The 16,682-nt window shown below is 35.0% G+C and overlaps 2 protein-coding genes across 2 annotated transcripts in view; both read right to left on the bottom strand.

The window, feature by feature from the left end:
• Glipr1 (GLI pathogenesis related 1) overlaps positions 1-13,880 on the bottom strand; it is a 74,712-nt gene extending 60,832 nt beyond the window's left edge. Inside the window, exon 1 of the mRNA XM_010639568.3 lies at positions 13,807-13,880. The gene's annotated coding sequence lies outside the window, so the exon portion shown is untranslated. The remainder of the gene's footprint in view (positions 1-13,806) is intronic.
• The window catches only part of Glipr1l2 (GLIPR1 like 2), a gene marked incomplete at its 3' end in the record, with an annotated part of 34,045 nt that extends 19,984 nt beyond the window's left edge, over positions 1-14,061 (bottom strand). The window contains 1 exon segment of the mRNA XM_010639561.3: positions 13,807-14,061. Coding sequence (XP_010637863.1) covers positions 13,807-14,040 — 234 coding nt within the window.
• Positions 14,062-16,682: the final 2,621 nt, after the last annotated feature.

Here is a 16,682-nt window from a genome sequence, read left to right as displayed (position 1 = left end):
GGATCAGATACAGAGAAACAGACTTCATAATAGCCAGGAAAAGTTTTCAGCATAAGACTTTAAAAGAGAACCTCCCCTCAAAACACAGAGCCTGAAAAAAAATTTCTAGTTTAAGATCCAGGGAATTATTTCCCACTCGAAAAAAGTATCAGAAAAATATTTCCAGCCCAGGAGATACCTTTTAGACAAAGAGGGGTGGAACTCTAAGACAGCTTTAGAGCTTTACTCAGAATTTTAAGAATCAAAATCTGTTCTCACTGTTCTTCAAGAAACCATCACCCAAAGCACTGGCTTGTGAGTCAAACTCACCAAATGATCACCTGATCACTAAGACAGGCGTGAACTTTGACCTTTAAGGTGTGTACTTGGGGGCTTTGGTTGAGAGATCTATGGGTCTAATGATGAAACTGATTCTATTCATGTCACAGCACCATAACCGTTAAAGAAAGAATTATTTGTGACACTCATTAACACAACAAGGATGACTTTATTCAAAACTATTGTGACAATAATAAAGTAGAGATTGGCTCAAATTCAAATATAGCAAGGACAAGTGGGATTTTAACCCATGGAAGAAAGTCAATGGATGAAAAATTACTAAGATGAGACATCAAGAGTTGAATAGTTCTTATTAAACTGACCTAAGGAATTATTGCTCAAGGAAAACCAGGGTGCTTAAATATTAATGGGGGGCATTCTTTCTAAGTTTGGCTAGGTAGAATTTTTGCTAAAATTTATCAGGCCATGGGATGGGCCCAATTTGAAGATCTCATTAAGAGGACTCAGAAGAGTTTAGTTTGATCAAAGAGAGAGACTTTGCCAAAATATACATATTACTGATTTTAGAAAATGAGCACATGTAAATAATGGACTGTACGTAACAGGAATAACAAGGAGTAAAAGAAATAGAACCTTATTAAGAATCGTATTCTATGTATTATCCAGTACATTGCTATTTTATTTTTTGAACAGGTAATAAATCCAATAGTTTATAACATAAAAACTAAATAAAATTACTGACAAATTCTATTGTCCTGCTCTCTACCTCCCACATCCTTTTGATATAACCCAGATAACCAGCTGGCTCCTTGTGGATCTGTCAGGTGTTGATTGTTTGTTTGTTTTTCCCATAAGTTTATTAGTACATTTAAAGTAAACAAATAGTTACATTTATCATTGGGATCTTGTACTTTTACATATCTTAGTTCTTGTTTTTTCCACATACCCCTGCCCTCCCTTCACCCTTTTCACCCCCTTCACCCTTCACTATTTACAAAGACCTTGTTTCCATTTTTTCACTTTTTTTCTTTTCCCTTATTTCCTTTTCCCTCACATTCCCACTTCCCCTTTAGCCATTATTTCACACTCCTGATTACACTATTTGAACCTTATTTACACTTTTTGTTTGTCACACCAGAGAAACTATTTGGTATTTACTCGTGTGTCCTACTTATTTCACTTAAGAGTATAGCCTCATTGTGCATTCATTTAGCTGTAAATGTTTCTAGTTTCTCATCTTTATGGATGAGTAGTACTCCATTTTATAGAAAAACCACATATTCATCCAGTCTCCAGTTGATGGGCATTTGGGCTATTTCCAAGTTTTAGCTATTACGAACTGTGCTGCTATAAACATGTGTGCACATTTATCACTGTGATATGACTCTTTTAATTCATTTGGAAAGATACCCAGCAGAGGGATAGCTGGGTCAAATGAACCTATAATCCTAGTTCTTTGAGGTATCTCCATATTGATTTCCATAGTGGTTGCACCTGTCTGCACTCCCACCAAAATGAAGAAAGGTTCCTTCCCACATCCCTGCCAGCATTTGTTATTCGTTGATTCCTTGAGAGCAGCCATTCTGTTTGGGGTAAGATGGAATCTCAGTGTTGTTTTCATCTGCATCTCTTGAATGACCAGTGATGTTGAGCATTTTTTCATATATTTATTTGCTGCTTTTACTTCTTTGTCTGAGAAATGTATGTTCGTTTCAGATGCCTATTTTTGAATTGGGTCTTTGTATTTGGGGGTCTTTATATATTGTAGATAGTAGTTCTTTGTCTGAGGAATAGCTGGTAGAACTTTTTCCACATTGTAGATTGTCTCTTAGCTCTACTGGTGATTTCTCTAGCACTACAAAAACTTTTTAATACAATGGGAGCCCAGTGTGTTCTTTGTGCAAATTCTTGTGCTGATGCGGATTTGTTCATAAAGTCGTCTCTTATGCCAATGTCTTCAAGAGTTCTACCTAATTTAATTTCCAGTAAGTTTAGTGTTTCTGTTTTGATATTTAGATCTTTTATCCACTTGGATTTTAGTTTAGTGAATGGTGAAAGATAGGGATCTAGTTTTAATATTTGACAAGTTGAAAGCCAGTTTTTCCAACACCATTTATTAAAGAGGCTATCTTTCCTCCAGTAAGGATTGTTGGCTCCTTTGTCAAGGATGAGGTAGCTGAGTATGTCTGGTGTTGTTTCTCCATCTTCTAATCTATTCCATTTATCCTTGGTTCTGTTTCTTTGCAAGTACCAAGCTGTTTTTATCACAGTGATTTTGTAGTATAGTTTCAAGTTGGGAATTGTGATACCCCTTGCCATGTCTCTGTGTCCTAGAATGGTTTTTGCTATTCTTGGTCTCTTTTGGTTCCAAATGAATTTTTGGATTATTTTCTCAAGTTAAGTGAAATATACTGTTGGATTTCAATAGGGATTGCACTGAAACTGTATAGAAGTTTTGGAAATCTGTCCATTTTCAATATGTTGATTCTTTCTACCGAGGAGCAAGGGATGTCTTTCCATCTTCTTATATCCTCTTGCATCTCTTTTTTCAGAGTGCTGTAGTTTTCAATGTAGAGGTCTTTTGTCTCCTTCATTAGATTGATTCCTAGATATTTCATTTGTTTTTTTGTTTGAGAGAAGGAGTTGCTATGTAGTTCAGGCTGGCCTTGAACTCCCTATGTAGCCCAGGTAGGAGGAACTCCTGGAACTCCTGGAGATCCTCCTGTTTCATCCTCCCAAGTGCTGGGATTACAGGAGTGTGTCACCATGACTGGATGTTTTTTACTTTTTTTAAAAATAAAAAACATATTTTTTTCATTTTTCTCTCTTACATGAAATGAATCAAATTGTACCCTGCTTTTTTCAAGGTCAACTAGATATTTCCTTGTTAACATAGAGAGCTTCTGTATCTCCCCCCTCAGAAGCATGATATTCTTTTATGTTAATGAATCACAATTACGTTAGCCTTAATTTTGGTTTTCTAATCAATTGATACTACTTAGAAATGCTAGATTGTTATAATGAATAACCTTGCACTGATCTAATTTTCTTCTTACATGTTATGTTAGTAGAATAAATACTCAGAAATGGGATCTGAAGGCTGATGAGAAATAAATCTATAACTCCAGAGATCTTGTTGGATTCTTCTCTAAAGGAATTTTATCATTTTGTTCTCAAAACCAGTAATGCACAGAGTAGGGCAAGTCTTTCTGACTTTTATACCAAAATCAAGAAGCAATTTTGAAAAATTGATTGGTTAGCTACATAAATATATGTGAAGTCTGAATGGTAGGAATACAATAAATAGGTAAAAAAACATGATATACTGGGGGAATTAATTATAATTCATACCACAGATAAAGGCTAATTGTTCAGATACACAAGGAAAGGGAAAAAGGTTAAACTCTTAAAAATGGATAAAAGAAAGTAATATATCCATATTAACATGAAAATATGCACAACTTTGCTTATAGTGAGATAAATGAAAATTGAACCTATCCTCAAATACTATATCTCACTTTTGAGATCTCCCAAATTCCAAATGTTCAGCAATAGTTTTCTTGGCTAGTCTAAAATCACTGATCTAATTGGAGTTTATAATGATAGATGAGTAGAACATTACCTTTTTCAAATTATTACCATGGCATAGTAAAATCAAAAAAATTTTAAACGTCTATCCATATCTCATACATTTCAGGTGTTACTATTATCAAATAATAAACTCCCTTACATATTTGCCTTAAATCTGAATTCACTATATATTTCAAATGGATTACTTTTTAAATATACCAATACTATATTATTTTACTTATAAGGCTTTATAATATATACAAAATCTAATATGACTGGCTATCTTCATTTTTCAAATATATTTTTGGTACTGGGGATTGAACTCAGGTCCTTGTGCTTGTGAGGCAGGTGGCAGAACCAGTGAGATAAATCCCCAGCCCTCAAATATATATTTTTTTCAAATATATTTTTGAAACAATCTAAATGGACAGATAAAATACGTGGTATACTTGTAGGATAAATATCACAGCAAATAAAAATATACTAGATTTATACTAACTTGCATAAATCTCAAAGGTATAGTTCTGAGCGAGAAATCAACTGACATAATAAGTACCACATGATAACACTTATGGAAGTATAAAAAACACTAAAAAATTATATTTTTGATGTGGATAATCAGATATGTGTTCAAATGTTTAAAAAAACAAACCAGAAGAATTCATATCAAACTCATAAAAACCACTGTTTTGGGGAATGGACAAAGAGAGGGAACATGACTAAAGTAATTATTAAAGGATGCTAACACTGACTGTAACTTTTAAAGGCAGAAACAGTATTTGTAATATTTGAAGTAAAAAATTAATATTAAATATCAAACTATAGATCATTATTGGGTACATAAGGATAGCACAGTGTATTGAGCCTTCTACTAGTACTACAATATTAACTTAGAATTAGTAGTCACTCAGCTTTATGACAGCCCAGAAAAAGAAGGGAGGGATTCCAAGTTTGTAACATCCAATAATATAAGAGCTTCCACAACAAAGATAACTAAATTAAGATACAATATCTGATATTAAAAATATGTAAAAATTATGAATAAAAATTTTAGGTTGAATCCTTTCTAAATTAAAAAAATAGGTGATCAACAACTTTATATAGTTCAATCTATACAAGATGAAAATGTTCTCAAAATACACTGAGCTCAAAGAAAAGAGAGGTAATGTTCAGGAGCAAGAAGAGAAAAGCCAAAAGACAGGGTGTAAATTCATGAGCTTAATTTGAGGAGAGTAGCTGTTTTACCAGACAGAGATATAAATGTAAATGATATAGATATAGAGTATACATGCATAAACATATTACTACTATGGGAACAGAAGATGCAGCCATCCAGCCACATAAAGCAAGTCTTAGGTCTGAGATCTTTGCGAAAGTTAGAACCATAACTGCTTCCTAAATGAAGGACAGTAGAAAATTCACTACCCCCACCCAGAGACTATTAGATAGAAAAAGAAAAGAAAAGGTCATCTAAGAAATTTAAGTGCTAGGACTATACTATGAATACAGATGGAGACTATATTTACATTTGCCTGTAAAATATGCAAATACAAAATTAATATAAAACCTTATTTGTAAGAGATCAGAGAAGCAAATATTACTCTGTGATAATATTTCTTCATAACTTAGACAACATGGAATTCTTTCATACACAATTTCTACTGAAGATGAACATGTGATTGAAGGTTATAAACACGATCAGTAGGTAAAACAAGAGAATTAACAATAAGAAACGGTAGAAAACAATAAGAAACTAAAAATATTTTACAAAATAATCAAAATGATTAGTAAAATGAATATACAAAGAAAATCATAAAAATAAATCACTGGAGAAAATGAAAACGTTTAAACAAAAAGATCTAGAAATTTAAAAAAAATAGTCTCTTAAATATATTATAAAAAGCTGAAAAGAAAACTAGTGACTAAAAGGCAGTTTTGAAAAAAATGACTCAGAATTAATAACAGAGAAAAAGGGAGTATATGAGGGGCAAGAATAGCTGTGAAGAAAATGAATGAAAACATGAAACATGTAATAGGAATTCAAGAAGGGGAGACTAGAGATGTTGAGGAAGAGGAAGCATTATGTGGAATAGTACAGAAGCATTTTGTTTTTTTCATTAGGTATCAATACAAATATTCAAGATCAAGTCTTGAGCAGAATAAATAAAAATAAATTCACACTTAGCACCAGTACAGTAAAACTACAGGCAAAACAAAACAAAACAAAAATTAGAATACTCAATGATGAAAGACAAATTACCTTTAAAAAGGGGGGCGGGGAGATAAGACCTGGAATCTCAAACTTTGGTGCTTTCAGAATAATCTGGAGGAACTGAAAATATAGATTATTGGGTTTAAAACCCAGGACTTCAAATTCAATAAGTCTAGGAAAAGGCCTAAGAATTTTCATTTCTAACAAGTTGACAGGTAACATTCATGTTGTTGGTATAAGGATCATACTTTGGGAACTGCTTAGATCAATTAATGGAAGAAATATCAAATGCAACAGGGAAAGCCAGGAGATAAATATTGAGAGAAAGCCCTATCATTCAAGAGTGAGTGTGAAATAAACATTTTTAGATATAGAAATACTGACTTTATTATTTACACATCATCACTGAATAAACTATTAGGAAAAGCACTTCAGGCACAATAAAATTGAATCCAGAAAGAACTGGAATATAAGAAATGATGATTAGCAAAGATATCATTTGCTGTTCCTGATAAATCTAAACAGCATAAATAATTAAAATAATAATACAAAAAACACTTTCTGTCTTAGCTACTTTTCTCTCATTACTGAAACAAAATACCTAACACCCAATGTTAAAGGGAAAGGGTTTATTTAGTTCACAGTGTTTGGAGGTTTCAATCCATAATCAGCTGGCTCCAAGGCAGAGAGGCACATGCAGAGGGGCATCACAGAGGAGAAACAGTTCATGGTACCCACAGGTAACAAAAGCAACGAGGGACCTTAACAGCATCTTTCTACCTCTTTTATCTTATCCAGACTACTGGGGATTAGGGTGGTGCTAAACCAATCAGTGGACTGATTTAGTAATCTCAGTAACTAAAACTACCAACAACAACAACAACAAAAAAGGCCCAAAATAGCTTTACTGGTAAATTCTATCAAACACTTAAAAGACTTAACACCAATCCTTAAAGTCTTAAAAAAAAAAAAAAAAAAGCAGTAAGAGGAAACATTTCCCAACTCATTCTGAGGCCAGCATTACCCAAATAACAAAGTCAAACAAAAACTTAAGATGAATACCCTTTGTGCATAGTGACATAGAATTCCATAACAAAGTATTTTAAAAGCCAAAATTTAATGATAAAAAGATTATGTGCCATAACCAAGGAAGTTTATTTCTTGTATGAAAGGATGACTCCACATATGAAGACTGATCAACAATAAACCACATCAATATAAAAGAGAATCATTACTTCAATTGATAAGAAAAAGCATTTGACAAAATTCAATACTTTTGTGATAAATTCAATATACTAGAAATAGAAAATGCCTCAACATAGCGAAAGCCATACCATTCAAATCTAATATGATACTTAATGGTGAAAGACAGAAAGCCTTTCCCACACAATTAAGCATGAGATGATGGTAATTTTTGTCATTTCCAATCAGCATACAATCAGAAATCCTAATCAGAGCAATTAAGCAAGAAAAGGAAATTGAAAGCATCTCAATTGGAAAGCAAGAACTAAAATTATCTCTAGTCTCTGATGATAAAATTTGATATGTAGAAAATGCTACAGAATTCCACAAAAAAACCTGTTAGGGTCAATAAACAGTTCAGTAAAAATTTGTAACTTCTGTAATAGTTACAAAATTCATACAAAATTAGATGCATTGTTATGTATTAACAATGAACAATGTAAAAAGGAAAATTAGGTAAACAACTTCATAATAATAGCAATAAAATAATAAAATAGGGATAATTCAATTAAAGAGGGAAAAAGTTGTATGCTGGAAACTATAAAATATTATGGAAAAATACTATTGAGTGGAATGATATACTGTATTCATGGATTGGAAGACTTAATATTGCTAAGATGCTTTTATTATCTAAATTGTTCTACAAATGAGTTTAACTCCTAACCAAAATCCTATGTTTGCTGCAGAAATTTAAAAAAAAAAAAATCTATGCCAAAATTCATATGAAATCTGAAGGGACTCTGAGTAGCCAAAATAATTTGAATGGGAAGAATGCACTTGGAAAATTTATACTTCCTTCAAGGACAGACTTAGATGCCTTGGATGGACAAAGCACTAAAATAATCAAATAATCCTTGTTCTAGTATACAAGGAGACATATAGACTAATGGAACAGAACATAGAGCCCAAAAATAAACCCATGCATGTATACAGGCAAGTGATTTTTCTTAAGTGTGCTAAGACCATTTAATGGGCAAAAAATTGGTCTTTTCAACAAATCGTTTGGGAAAACTGGGTATCTACATATGAAAAAATGGAGATGGACCCCTTATATATGTTATATCATATATAAAAATTTACCCAAATTTGTAAATGCAAAAGCTGAAAATGTGAAACTTTTAGAAAACATAAAGGAGGTACTTCATAACATTGGATTTGGCAATTGTGCCTTAGATATGATACCAGAAGCACAGGTAACAAGAAAAAAACTGATGAGCAAGGCTTCAACAAAATTTAAAATATGTATATTAAAGGTTACTATAAAAAAGAGAGTGAGGGCTGGGGATTTAGCTCAGTGGTTCTGCTGCCTGCCTGGCAAGCGCAAAGGTCCCGAGTTCAATCCCTGGTACAAAAAAAAAAAAAAAGGAAGAGATTGAAAAGGTAACCTACAAAATGGGATAAGATATTGGCAAATCATTCATATCATATCATATGGATTAAAATCCAGACTATATATTCCTAGAACTCAACACGTGGACCAAAAAATGAGAAAGTGACTTGAATAGTCCTACCCCAAACAAGATAAACACTACCAATAAGCACATGAAAATATATTCAATGTCACTAATCAGTAAGCCACAATGATACACTGCATTTGTCAGCTATCCCTTTGCTGGAACCAAATACCTAACAGCAACAACTCAAAGAGTTAGTAGTTTATTTTGGCTCATGGTTTTAGGGGTTCAGTAGCTGGTTTGTGTCTCTAAGGTAGAAATGTCATGGTCGAAGATCATTGTATGGCAAAGATGCTCACTGCATGTTGAGCAGATACTCAAGGGTTCACCTCCATGACCCACCCAGAAATGTGCTTTACTAATCCCCTAGATGTCCCTAGGTCCAATCCAGGTAACTATTCAGCTTAAAAGTCACATTCGATCCCCTGTCAACTTGATACCCAAACACATCTCCTTAAACCATACTTAATCTCCAGATAAACACAATGCTATAATTCCACCTAACATAATTGTCCTGTGTATAACAAAAAAATATAAAAATCAGTTCCCAAAGTCTCAACATTTCCAGCATTGTTCTAAAGTCTGCAGTTTCCTTTGAGAATCAAGGCAATCACTTCTTGGCCTTTCAGCTAAGATCAAGTGAAGTGACAAGGCAAACTCTTAGCCGTGAACCCTTATAAAATTTTTAAAGCAAGTTACATATTTCTAATATATAACTGTATAGGGTAAACACTCCCAAACTAAAGAGGAAGAATAGGGGGATAAAAAAGAACAGGACTAACTCAAGACCAAATCCCAGAGAGCAAACATTAAGTCTGCTAGCTCCTTTTCAGAATCCAGGACATGTACAGTGAGACCTGAATTCCAAAGCACTTTAGCATCCCCACCCATGTGGCCTTGTCAGTAGTAGCCCATATTAGTGTTGGCTCTGTATTTGTGTTGTCTTTCCTTAGCAGATGTTTCCTATTCTTGGTATCTCCAACTTCATGGGTTCCTTTAGCTTAATTTCCACAGTTTTTGGACTCCATTCTCAGTGGATATTGTTTGCCTTCTCAGGTTCTGCTTTGAAATCTGGATAGAAGCTTCTATTACCTTGCAATTCTTCTATTACCTTGACATGGATAACATCAAGGGCTGTAATAAACTCCAAGGGTGCCCCCTTTGACATTACCTGAAGAGGCCTGAGTGCCTGGACGGCTGATCATGATGCAATGAGTCCCAGAGTAACAATTCCCTATATGACTATTCTTTCTGAAGAATGATCTTTCTCAAATGAAAGGTTTATACTTTTGTAGCCTTGAATTTTGCAATAGATGGTGTGTTGCTGATACCTGAAATACCTCAAAGCATCTTTGTTTTTTGTTACCTCAGTTCAAAGCACTTGGCTTCTTTTAAATTACATTAATCTCTCTGGCAACCACACCTCCTTTGGCCCCCAACTTTATATGTGGTTTTATTGGGGCCAAAATTTAAGTGGTTCAAATCTTAATTCTCTGCTCTCTGCTCCTGATTCTCATTAGCTAAAAGCAGTCAGCAGTACTTATACCAACCTATGAACATTGGGTCGATTTGAAATTTCCTTCTCCGCATCAATTAGTATATGGCTATTAAGATCAGCTATACACAGAGTTTTAGGGCAGAGATAAACATAGAAAAATTCTTTTCCATAATAATACATACATGTAATCTCATCTAATTACCAAAATTCCACGTTTCCAACTGAAACTTCCTGAGACTGACCTTCACTGTCTGCTTTCTAATCAGGGTTCTGGTCTTTGAACTCTAACCAGAACTACCCATTAGGCTCTGCTTACAGCAAATCAAGGCTTCTATAGCTTGCATCTCCAAATTTTTCCAAATTCCTCGCACAAACTATTTCTAAAGCCTTCTCTGAACCATATGGTCAGGTACCATTACAGCAAAGACCATTCATTTTTGCTACCAATTTTCTGTACTAATGAGCTTTCCTGTTCCTAGGGCAAAATATGACACACTCACAACTTAAAAGAAGAGAGTTTTATTTTGGCTTATGGTTTCAAGAGTTCAGTCCAAGGTCTGCTGGCCCCAAGGCAGAAACATCCTAGCAGAATCAAGTGGCAGAGTAAAGCTACTTACTTCATGGAGGCTGGGAGGCAGAGCAGGGGAATAGTATGAGAGATAAAGGGGCAAAGACAAGGGTACACCTCCATGATTCACCCAGATATAATCACTCAGAAGTGTGACTTATACTAATCCCTTACGTGGTCCTCAGTAAATCACATTAACAATCTGGTTTAACAGTCAGATCAACTAAATTACTATCGAAATACCAGATAATGACAAGTGCTGGTGAGGATGTAGACAGACTGAAATCCTTGTGCGTTCCTGAAAGGAAAGTGGGTCAGCCACTATGAAAAACAGAACAGCTGCTCTTATAAAAAATAAAACATAAAATTATCACATGATCCAGGAATTCCAGTTTGGATCAATTACTAGAAAGGGGAGAAGCAGGACCTGAAACAATTTGTGAACACACATGCTCACTGAAGCATTAAATATAATAGCCAAAAGGTGAAAACAACACAAGTGTTGATGGATAAATCAACAAACAGATAAGCAAAATGAGTATAACACAAGTGGAATATCATTTGGTCTTAAAGAGGAAGGATATTCTAACACATGCTATAATGTGGATGAACTTAGAAGATATTATGCTGACTGAAAGAAACCAGTAACAAAGACAAATATTGTAGGGATCCATTTATAAGGATATGAGGTACCTTAGGTAGGTAAATTTATAGAAACAGAAAATAGAATTCTGAAACAGAATTTAGGAACTAATGGGAGAAGGAACTAATTGCTTGACAGGTATAGTTACAGTCAAAGAACATGAAAAAATTTCTGAAGATAGATGGTGGTGATGATTGCACAACAGTATGAATGTAACTAATGCCACAACTACAGACTTAAAAATGGTTAAAATAGTAAATATTATAGTATGTATTTTTTACTAATTTTTAAAAGCAATATTTTTTGGTATTTTAAAACAAGGTAAAACAAAAAAAACTACATGTTAATAGCATGACATAAGAGGAAGGTTCTCATAATTTAAGTGTTTGAGGTTTTTTTTAATATTAGAAAGGAAATTGCTGATACTAATTTTGGAATTTGCAATGTGCAATCAATGTGAAACACATATTAAAAAGCTAATACTAACCAGTAAAGAATAAAAACAAAATTTATGATTTCCAAACATGCACACTCTATTTGGAGAGGTTCTAAATAGAACACAGTTTATAGTATTTACCTTATTATTTCCCAGAAAATACTTGGTAAAAATACATGCCCACTTATAGAAAGAAGGAACAGTTAAAAAATTTAGGTAGAGCCTTAAAATACCATACCATTACTTTAAACTTGTTCATATTTTCAGTTAGAGTGTGGGTTCACAATTATATTTTATACTTTATATTTTAATATTATATAATTTTTAAAGACAAAAATATAAATAAAACATTTCAGGAAATATTCTATTTATTAATTTTCAGGAGAAAGGATAATTACAAATATGGAAGAAACACAAAAGATGAGAAATATAGAGCTAAAATTCCTAAATATCTCTGAATTTTTAAATTCAAAAATGAAAATCTGGGGGTGGGGTATTTAGCTCAGTGTTCCGCGCCTGCCTGGCAAGTTCAAAGTCCTAAGTTCCATCCCCGGTACTGAAAAAAAAAAAAAAAGAAAAAGAAAAAGATGAAAATCTGCCTCAGGAAAAAGAAAATTGTTCAGCAAATGGTTCTACAGCGTTACCCTGGTTAACTGTTTTTAATTGGTTCTGGAAAGTGCAACAGTACCAAAAAATGAGGAGTACAAAAACATTGTTTTGGTTGTATGGAAAACACTGCATGTTAGAGGCAATCTATATGGACAAGTTCTAACTCGTGCATTCAATACCAAACAAACTATGATCACCAGGCCAACATTTTTGAGTCAAAATGCAAGTACCAAGCTCAATGAGTTTCAAAGCAGTAAAGTACCAAAGCACATCTGTACATAAAAGGAAGAGCTGTACATACAAGGAAATGGTGACAATACAAAATGTAAAGCAAATGAACAAGATTTAAAATATGTCCAATCAAAATAGTATTGGGGGGTGAGAATTTAGCTCAGTGGTTCCGCTGCCTGCCTCACAAGGTCCCAAGTTCGAGCCCCGATACCAAAAGAGCATTTACAATGAAAAAAAAAAAATCATACCTTTATTTATCCCACATTTAAAATTTTTGGTAAGGAACAATCTGAAATGAGATAAGACAATGTGTAGGGAAGCAGTGTTTGCAATACAATTTATAATGCAAATTAGAAGCTACTAATTGCCTCCTGGGAGGATAGTTATTTATTTGCTGGATTTTGTAGCCATTTTTAATGACTATCATAAAATATCTGTAGAAACAAGGGAATAGTTGGTGAGATGTTAAATGGAAATAGGATAAAAAGGCTTGGGGACAAAACAACTTTGTAAAAGAACCCAAAATAGGGTGTGGTCTAGAAGACTAAACCTACCATGGGAGGAAAATTTGAAGTGGGTGTCCAAAACATTCAATAATCAAAATAAATAATATTTTAAGGTCTTAATTAACGTGAAAACTTCCATAATCAGAAAAATTCAAAACTTTAAATAAAAATATAATCTGAACTTGCACTTGCCTTGCCCTGATTGAGCCACATTTGCTTCAAATTCATACCAAGGATGCTGTCTTGTTTGAAACCTTCTCCATTAACTGATATTTTTGCATTGGTTTTTAATTACAAAAAAATTTTTTTTGTTGCTTTGAAGTACCTTGAATTGGCAGCCTCTTAAAATCTGCGCCTCAGGCGAGGGCCTCCACATTAATATCATGCAGTAACCATGTATTAGAGCGGCAACGCATTTACGTGTAAAGTATTTTAAATCCTAAAGTGGAGTTCCCAGGGATTCTTTGGACTCAGAGCAGGGGCTTAAATTTTCCAGCTCAGAAGGAAGCCCCATTACAAGGGAGGTGGGAGGCTCGGGAAACCGGCCTCGGGCCTCACCATGAAGCGCAGGTTAGCCCCTCCAGGGACGACTGTGCCGCGGAGCTCATTATGGAGGTTCACATACTCATTGATAAAGTTTACGTCTTCCTCGCGCGGCAAAAATTTGGCGTTCAAACCGGAACCCAACAGTAGAACCCACAACTCACAGAGACACAGCTTCCAAAAGCTCCCTAGCGCCAAGGGGAGCAATTGGGAGTACCACTCCGGGTCGCTGGGCCTTGGGGCTTTCATGATCCGCCGGACAGGCCCGTGCGCATGCGCCAGTCCGACCCCCCGCCCTACCAATCTACGGGGTGGGGCTGGCAAACCCGGGTACCCGGAAGAGGAAGAGAGGCTCCCTGAGAAGACAAGGGAAGTCAAGGGAGGGGCTAATCAGAACTTCCGGGTGGTGCCCGCTCTCAATAAATGCCTGCCTACTAACTAAAAGAGAGACTTGAGTTAAATGAGTATCGTACAGGCTTTTCACCATTCTAGTCTATCGAAATATCCATTATCTAGAGTTGATTCCTGACACTTTTCTCTGTTAACCAACTACGGTAAATGTACGGTAAATGCCATTTGCTGAATAACGTGTTTGAGGAATCTTCTACTTATAAAAGGGAAAATGATAAAAATTCAATTAACTTTTCATCCTTACCCATTCAGTTGGAAATTTGCTGCATGACTCATCATTCATTTGTCATCGTGGGATAGAATAACGTCCTGAGATTTGAGATTTTTTCTTTCAGTTTTTTTCTTAATCGTTTTTCATTTTTAAATGAACCTTTGTAGAACTCGAGGAAACAAATGGAGTGGAAAGCTCAAGATTTGGGGTGAGGGTAGGGATCATCCAAAGATAATAAGGTTAGAGTATTTCTATTTCGTTATACCAGGACCATTTAGAAAAGTTGATTTAGAAAAGTTAATATTCATGTTCTTCACTGATAAATTGTCACACTCACAGGCACGAAATCATTTTCTTTCTTTCACACAGAAATGGCTAGTAACCTAGCAGATTTTGGTCTGGTCTCTCCAGGCAAACATATTCCTAAAAAACAAAAAAGCAGACAAAAACTGACAAAGAAAAACTTGCTTTGAAAGAATTTAAATTCTAAGCATAAAGTAGAAGTGTGGTTATTTTAGGATATACATTATATTTTACATATTAAGGAGGTATCCAAAAGCATTGACATTAGGGCAGAATTTTGCCACAAAGCATTATAGTTGGTCAGATAAAAATAAAGAGAAAATTACTTTTTGTTGTGCCCAAGTCGCGAAATTCCCAAGAAGACCACCAGGAAACTCTTCCCATGTAAATACACGAGGAGTTTATTGCAAGCTCAAGCCTGGACTCCCAGTGTCACCGACACAGGGGCTTCAAACTGGAAGTCCTGACCCACTAAATTAGCCTATTTTTATAGGGTTTGGGTGGCTTGAAATTCTCTTTATTCTATTGGCTTTTTTACAATTTCTGCTGATTCTATTGGCCTATAATTCTAACTTACTATTGGATATTATAAGATGTAATACTTCAAACGTATTGGCTACTATTTGGGTGCAGGCAGGGGTTTGCACGGGAGATTTATCTTAGTCATCTAACTGCCACAGCCAGTTTCACCATACTTTGATCTGGCTGCAGTTTCTGGAATAAACCGCCCAGTTGAGATTCCTGGAAACTGCTCAGTTGCAATTCCTGAAAAACCTGGTTTTTGGTTAACTATTCTTTGGCAAGGGAAGGCTATTTGCAGAGTTTAAAGGTCAGCCTGAATAATGGAGCGTCTAATCTGGCTTAGCTAAAACGGAGGGACTTTGGCCTCTTTTCAGTTCCTCACTTTTAAAATGGTCTTCTGTTCAGCATAATTGAAAAGCACTATACCTTTAAAAGGTGGTTTCATTCATGCATTTATTCTTTTAATATATATTACCAGGCAATGTGCTAAATGGTTGAGAAAGTTCACAGGCACAGACCTTGCTTTCAAGTAAAAATACAATCATGCAGTTTCATATCTGGAAGATATTTTAGACACTTTTATATGTTAGATATATTCTAATACATTAATGACAGTCATAACATTCTCTGGCCAAATAATTACACTAACAAGGAAATCAGCAATGGGCAACCCATTCCATTGCTAGATGTCTCATTCATTAATTTAATTAGCATTTCTTTATTATTTTCTATATGTCAAAGCCCATACTAGATGCTATCTAGAAAAGCTGAACAAGCTAACATAAAATGTCAACAGAAAACTTTTGATGAAAGGTGATAATGATGATTTATCAAGCAGTGAAAATCCAGGGTTGTTGTAATGGCTGTTGCTAGTCCCCCCAAAGCCTCGTTATTTGGTCATAGGTGGGCTTTTTCAGAGGTGGCTGGAACTAAAGTGTGTGATGCTGGGATCAAGGATGTGTGATTAGTAAATTAGTCCACTGATTGATTTGGCATAGTTCTGGGCAAGATTATGGGTGTCTCACCCTGGGTGTGTTACCCATCTTGGTGTAGCCTGGATAAAAATTTAAGGAACAGTTGGGCATGGTGGTGCACTCCTGTAATCCCAGCACTCCAGAGGCTGAGGCAGGAGGATCGCTGTGAGTGCAAAACCAGCCTGGACTACATAGTGAGTTCCAGGTCAGTCTCAACTACATAGTGAGATCCTATCTCAAAAAAAAAAAAAAAACAAATAAAAAATATATATGAGACAGAAAGAGGGCTAGGAAGGTTGCTTGTCACTTGTAGCTTGCTTGTTTTGTGCCTTCTGACTTCTGTCTTCTATTTCTACTCTGCAATGCCCCTCTGTCATGCCACCCTGCCTTGGAGCCAGCTGATTAGAGCCTGAAACCTCTACAAATTGAGCTAAAATAAACCTTTCCTCCTTTAACTCTGGGTGTTGTGA

Source organism: Fukomys damarensis, unplaced genomic scaffold (genome assembly GCF_012274545.1).
Source record: "Fukomys damarensis isolate Sample0158 unplaced genomic scaffold, DMR_v1.0_HiC HiC_scaffold_15, whole genome shotgun sequence".
NCBI classification, from domain to species: domain Eukaryota; kingdom Metazoa; phylum Chordata; class Mammalia; order Rodentia; family Bathyergidae; genus Fukomys; species Fukomys damarensis.
This window is presented reverse-complemented; position numbering and strand designations above follow the sequence as displayed.